The sequence below is a fragment of the Raphanus sativus genome, chromosome 4 (genome assembly GCF_000801105.2).
Source record: "Raphanus sativus cultivar WK10039 chromosome 4, ASM80110v3, whole genome shotgun sequence".
Lineage (NCBI taxonomy): Eukaryota > Viridiplantae > Streptophyta > Magnoliopsida > Brassicales > Brassicaceae > Raphanus > Raphanus sativus.
In genome coordinates, this window is record NC_079514.1 from 5,396,206 (window position 1) to 5,402,561 (window position 6,356).

The following is a 6,356-nucleotide window of genomic DNA, read 5'->3' on the forward strand; positions in this document are numbered from 1 at the left end:
GGGGAGCGTGTTACTAATTATAACACTGTGTTCTTCTGCTTCGACTACTTAACTCTTACAGGTTCTCTCTCTCAAACGAGCAAGACACAGGGGAGAGTAAACCGCCGTTGCTTCATTCGTTAAGAGAGATTCTATAATGGGAAAAGCTTCACGTTGGTTCCGGAACTTACTCGGACTCAAGAAACCCGACCCGAGTTATCCGGATCCATCCTTCGAGACGCCTTCTCGCTCTCACCCAAAACGCCGATGGAGCTTCGTCAAACCCAAACGCGAAAACGGGAACACACCGCAGAGTCACTATCCTCGTACTCCTTCGTCGCTTCCGAACTCAACACCTCCACCGGCGTCGTCGTACCACAGATCATCACCGTCGTCGTACCACCACCGATCGTCTCCGTCGTCTAACGGTCGGCGGTGGAAACAGAAGCTGGTCTGGGAGGAGGACGAGAGAGACGAGGATCCCGACAAGCGTGCGATTGCGATGGCCGCCGCGACTGCTTTGGTTGCTGAAGCAGCCGTCACCGCCGCTAATGCTGCAGCTGCGGTCGTTAGGCTCAGGAGCACAAGCGGGAGGTTGACGCCTAGTCCCGTCGGAGCGCATTTTAGGGATGGGTACAGTGACGTTGTAGCTCATGATAGCAGCTTCGACGGACACCGACGCGACAATCTTGCGGTGATTAAGATACAATCTATATTTCGCGGTTATTTGGTAATTTCTCTTCTTTTTATTCTTTGTTATGCTAATATTTATTTTAGTCTGTATTTCTGCATTCGGTTTAGAAATAAAATCATTTTTTTTTCAGAGAAGATGCATAATTTCTCTTTTAATATATTCCATCTTTTTGCCTTATTAGGAAGAGTTTAAAATAAAATGGTTATAGATTTCTTAAGAGTCACGGGGATTATCGTATGTTAGATTTTCGATGTCGTAAACCTTCCGCTGCTTCCTCTTTCCCCTAGAAGAGTGATTAGACACTAACCTATTATATTCCCATTTATTAATAATGGCAATTGAATATTCTCTGTACAAAGTAATCTGTTTTGTTGAAACCCAAAAGTTTAATTTTGCCTTTTTCTTATTTTTATACTCACCGGTTAGGAATTGTTTTCAGTTTAACCGGTTCTTTAAATCGATTTCGGTTCGATCAAAATGTAGAGAATTTCATATTTCGAAAATCATTACCGAACACCAATATATGAATTCTATCAATAGAAATATGCCAACAGAAGATCAATAAACATCAACCAATACGCAGTAATTTGTAGTTGTGTTCTTTTGATTTGTGAATGGTTTTCACAGGACCATAGTGTGCTGTAAAATCGCATTGTTTTATAAAATAGTCGATTTAAATTTTCTTCTATAGTAGAGAGGTTGACAATATACATTTAATGTTGTAATGTCTTTATCATATTAAATTTTCGTGAATATTTCAAAAGTTCAATTTCCTTAGATGTCAACTTTTGTTTTGTTCATTCCTTTTGGCGCTAACTTCTATCAAAAGTTATGCTTATTTAAAATTCAACATGCTTTTGTGGTCCTATCCATAATGAGAGTTTGAGCTCTAGACTTCTGTAAGAATTGATATTTAGATTTTCTCCTGGTGATTTTGTTTTCTAATCCTAAGCTTAAACAGGTTTTTTATTGATTGATTAATGTTAATGAAGGCAAGGAGAGCGTTAAGGGCACTCAAGGGATTGGTCAAACTTCAAGCTATGGTTAGAGGCCATATAGAACGAAAGCGAATGTCGGTCCACCTGCACAGGATGCACGCTTTGGTTCGAGCTCAGGCTCGTGTCCGTGCCACTCGTGTGATAGTCACACCTGAGTCATCCTCTTCTCAATCCAACAACACCAAGTGTTCTCACTTACAACACCCCGTAAGTCTGTTCTAGATTGTTCTTGTTTAATCTGGAACTAATCTTTTATTTAAAGATTTCTCTTTAACAACTCTGTTCTCATCCTTAAGGATCCACCAACGCCGGAAAAACAAGAGCATTCAATTTCTTCATACAGCTCCAAGATCGGGCACTCTCATATTTTCAAGGTAATTACATCATAATAGGCATATGATCAAAACATAATACGTTTTTATGTTTCTCGTTATTGCATCCATGTTAGTTAGGCTTATACATTTTACATCTGTTATCATTATTTGCGAGTCCTGTTACTACTTATACTAAGAGATTGGATTACAATTTTCCAGAGGAATGATTCTATGGCAAACAACAACAGACCCTTCTCAGCCATGAACGAAGAAGAGAAGGTCCTTGAAATTGACAGGAAACACAACACTTCTTACACAAGACGCAACAGACCGGACACGTTCTACTCATCCCACCTCGTCTTAGACAACTCAGGCCGGTCCGGACCAGTTTACGCCTTCCCTTTTAGCCCGTCCTCCTCGCATGAAGAGACTGTAAACCAGTTTTGCACTGCAGAGAACAGTCCTCACTTACAGTCAACTACTACAAGCAAGGGCAGTGCTTTCACGGCTAGTTCTATTGCACCTAGTGATTGCACCAAAAGTTGCTGCTATGCGGACCATCCGAGATTCATGGCTTGTACAGAGTCATCTAGGGCCAAGGCCCGCTCCGCTAGTGCTCCAAAGTCGCGACCTCAGGTCGATTACGAGCCGTCTTTATCTAAACGGTTTGGATTTGTCGATGTGCCATACTGTGGTGATACGAGGTCTGGTCCGCAGAAAGTTTCTGCTCTGCACACTAATTTTATGAACAAGGCTTATCCTGGTTCAGGTCGGTTGGACCGGTTTGGGATGCCAACTGGGTATAGGTACTGAGAAATGCTGTTGGACCGGGTTGTTCTGTTTGGTTTTGGTTGTGATAAACCGATAGTAATCAAATGTAGAAGTGGAGAACCGGTTAGATCTGGTTTTGTTGTAGATCGGTTGACTAAGCTTTTCTGTTACGTTTCCTAATTGTATAGCTGGCCGGACATTTTATCCATTAAATTTTATTTAATTCGTTTTCTGCTTCGATTTGATTCAAAAAATTCGGATATCCATAAGTTTTCGAGTCAAATCAAATACTAAAAATCATTATTTGTTAAAAACGAAACAAATCACAAATAATAAAAAATTTAGAGACAAATATTCAACTTGCTCCCATTTTTATACAAATAGATATATATCTACAATTAAATTTAGAGTTTTAAATGCGTAATATTATACAACTATTATTTAACATATAATTTATTAAATTTCATTTTAAAAGTTACTTATAAAAAAAATAATTTTAAAAATAAAAAAATCTTTTTACAAAACTACAATTTCTCTAAAAAAGAAAAAAAATATTAATTAAAAAAATTTATAAAACATATAATTTCATTATTTTTTACTTTATATTTTATTATGGAAACAATATTTCAAAAAATAAATTGGTATTATTTTTTTCTAGATTTACCTGTATTGAACAAAGTAGATGAAATATCTGAAATATTTGTGAATATTCACAAATATCAAAAAATTCGATATCCCTGAAGTAAGCAAATCGTACATTTTTCAAATAGTTGTGTTTGATAATTGTTTCTTAATTTTGAAGTTATCATGTTATGGAGTTTTGTGATTATCAATCGTGTTTTCAAAATAATATCATCACTGAATCTCTACTGGAAAAATTTCCAGATTTGCTCTCCGTTGGATGAGTGCAATTGTGCTTTCTAAAGGATACATTAGTGGAAATGAATTTGGAGTCTGGTAGCCAATCCCATCTTCATCACTGCATTGGTGGTGACCTTTGCAAACAAAGACACCAAGATCATGTTCCTACTTGGATTTATGACCTTGTGTGGCACTACTGTTGGCAATGTATTTAACAATTGTTTCAATAAAATGTATTATGAGTAGAATCTGATATAAAAACTCATATTAGTATTAAAAACAAGCAATCAAATTCCATGGGTGTTGGCTAGAGTTGTGATTCCACTGCTAATGGGTGGATTCATAGACTTGGATAACAAGATGTGCTGTTAATTCTGCTGCAACATTAATTGTGCAGGTAGCATTAGTTATATTATAGAAAACTTCTTACAAAATCTAATTTGGAAAAGCTGCATACGTTGTTGTATTTGGAGTGATTGGTATATCTCTTGCAACATCTATTCTCCAACTCATTGCCATTATAGGAAAGAAGTGAAACCAAGAGTTCATGGCACAAAACATGAAGTATATATCAGAAATCTGAACTCATAGTTGTAAAAGGTCTTTAATCATTTTGTTTATTTGGGGTAAAATTTTGCATTTAATGAATGGAGTTTGGTTGAAGACTCGAAGTTATCATGCGGTATATATGATGATATGAAATAACTTATAATCGGAATGTTTGTGATATTTATAGTTTAATTGATCTGATGTTCAGACAAATTGACTTATTGAATATTTAATTTTTATGGCATATTTTGAAACACTCAAGATGTCAAAATTTTAAACATGATAAGAAATCTGATGTATAACCCCAATAAGCAAAAACCGCTTATGGTTGTTGTTTATGAAGAGCAACTCAATGACTAAACACGAATATGGAATAAAAAGAAGAAATTTGAAAAATGGAGTGAACAAAATATTTGAAGAAGAGTTTGATAGACTAATAATGTCTCAAAATGTACAAAGAAGACACAATTCTGGTTGAAGAACTTGAAATTCTTTTTCTTTAACTATCAAATGAGTTTAGATATAGATATTACCTTCTCACATTCTACTAAGAAATGATTTAAATGTTTATGTATATAGCAAAGTTATAAGTTGTTAATTTCCTTACAAATGAAATACTGTGGACTATTAAACATGGCTTAAGTTTGTTTCTCATTTCAGAAACTGGTTCTATTTATTAAATTGGTAAATAATTTTAGTCAAACTATATAATTACATGTTACTTTCTTTAAACTTGTTAATGTAATTTTGTCTTCAATTAGGCATTAAATGTTTAAATTAGTTAGTGGCTAGTTACGCATTCCAATCTACATGAGAAGGATACAATCATCAAATAATATAAAAGTGTAACTGGATTATGAATATTTGAAATGAAATGATATGAAATGACTTATTCCATCTATGCTAAAAAAAGTTCACATTTATCTTGAATGAGATAGAGTGATCATTCTATTAATTCAAAAATAAATAGATAAACTACAAAAAGATCATTCCATAAAAAATGAAAAGGAATGAATAGAATGAATCTATTCCATCTTTTCTCTACATTCCATTCCATTCATATTATACCATTAATTTTCATTACATCAATTCCTAAACATGTAAAACAGTTACAGCCTAAATACTTTGGAATATGTAGATTGTCTACTTAATGTGTCGTAGTTGGTAACATGGTGATTGACATATCTATTATAAAATGTTTCAATATATTCATAATAGGTAGAATTTATATAGTGATTTAGTCTTAGTGATCTGATGCTTGTCAAATGATGATTTATATATATATATATAAGTAACTGAATTTACTTATTTGCTTTGTGTTTTTTCTTTTGTTTCTGAACCTACTTTTATATGAACACTTTTGTCTAACGAGTGCATGTCAAATGATATTTAACTCCTGGTGATCGTCAAATGTTGATTAACCTAGTAGAAAGTGGATATCAATTTGGTGAATATGAGAAATAAATCTCAGAAGCTACAAGACAAAGTAGACTCAAAGGATGAGATCATAACCAATCAAAAAACCGTTTTGGATAAGCTTTAGAAGGATAATGAGATAATTAGTTTTATCAAATATTGATTAACCTTGTTGAAAATTGAAATTGATTTGGTGAATATGATAAATGAATCTCAGAAGTTACAAGATAAGTTCTGAACTTGGAATGATCATGGGCAGGTTGGTGTCTGTAACTCGTATATAATGACACAATCAAACAACAAACTGAAGATTACTTTTCTCGTAGCTCTTTTGAATTTACTCAGTCTGGTTATCTCGACAATGTTGAACAACGTTGTGACACACATTTCCATTGTAAATTTGGTAGTATTACAGTTTATTTTGAAAAATGTTATTGTGGAGTTGAATTTGATATGATTACTTTTTTATTATAACAATAAAAAAGCATATAGGCACAATATGTAGCGTTTTGGTCTACGTTTGGCCATGCAGCTATGTTTGTGCCATGGGTGATTGTTGGAGGTCTTCTACCCTTTATTATTGGCGGTTTTATCCACACATGGGCGACAAGAGCTATTGTCACAAGAGTTGCTACTCTAGCATTGAATATTGTGTTTGCCATCGTTTGGACTTTCATGTACAACATTCTCGTGGCTCATGCATTAGGTAAAATACTCACAGTTGTGTGTTAAGAGTTGCGTTAGAAGTTGGTGTTCCTAGCTTAATTGATTGAA

General features: G+C 34.5%; 1 protein-coding gene across 1 annotated transcript; it reads left to right on the forward strand.

Moving 5' to 3' along the window:
• On the forward strand, window positions 1-2,987 carry LOC108849540 (protein IQ-DOMAIN 22). Its single transcript, XM_018623097.2, has 4 exons — window positions 1-709; window positions 1,666-1,878; window positions 1,968-2,045; window positions 2,205-2,987. Exons 1-4 carry the CDS (start codon window positions 137-139, stop codon window positions 2,796-2,798), a joined length of 1,458 nt encoding a protein of 485 aa, XP_018478599.2. The 5' UTR covers window positions 1-136; the 3' UTR covers window positions 2,799-2,987.
• Window positions 2,988-6,356: the final 3,369 nt, after the last annotated feature.

Bases quoted from the DNA above. Each gene is read 5' to 3' on its own strand.
- LOC108849540 (XM_018623097.2), top strand. From the start codon at position 137: ATGGGAAAAGCTTCACGTTGGTTCCGGAACTTACTCGGACTCAAGAAA. The intron at 710-1,665 runs GTAATTTCTCTT...ATGTTAATGAAG, and splicing joins CTATATTTCGCGGTTATTTG to GCAAGGAGAGCGTTAAGGGC. The intron at 1,879-1,967 runs GTAAGTCTGTTC...CTCATCCTTAAG, and splicing joins GTTCTCACTTACAACACCCC to GATCCACCAACGCCGGAAAA.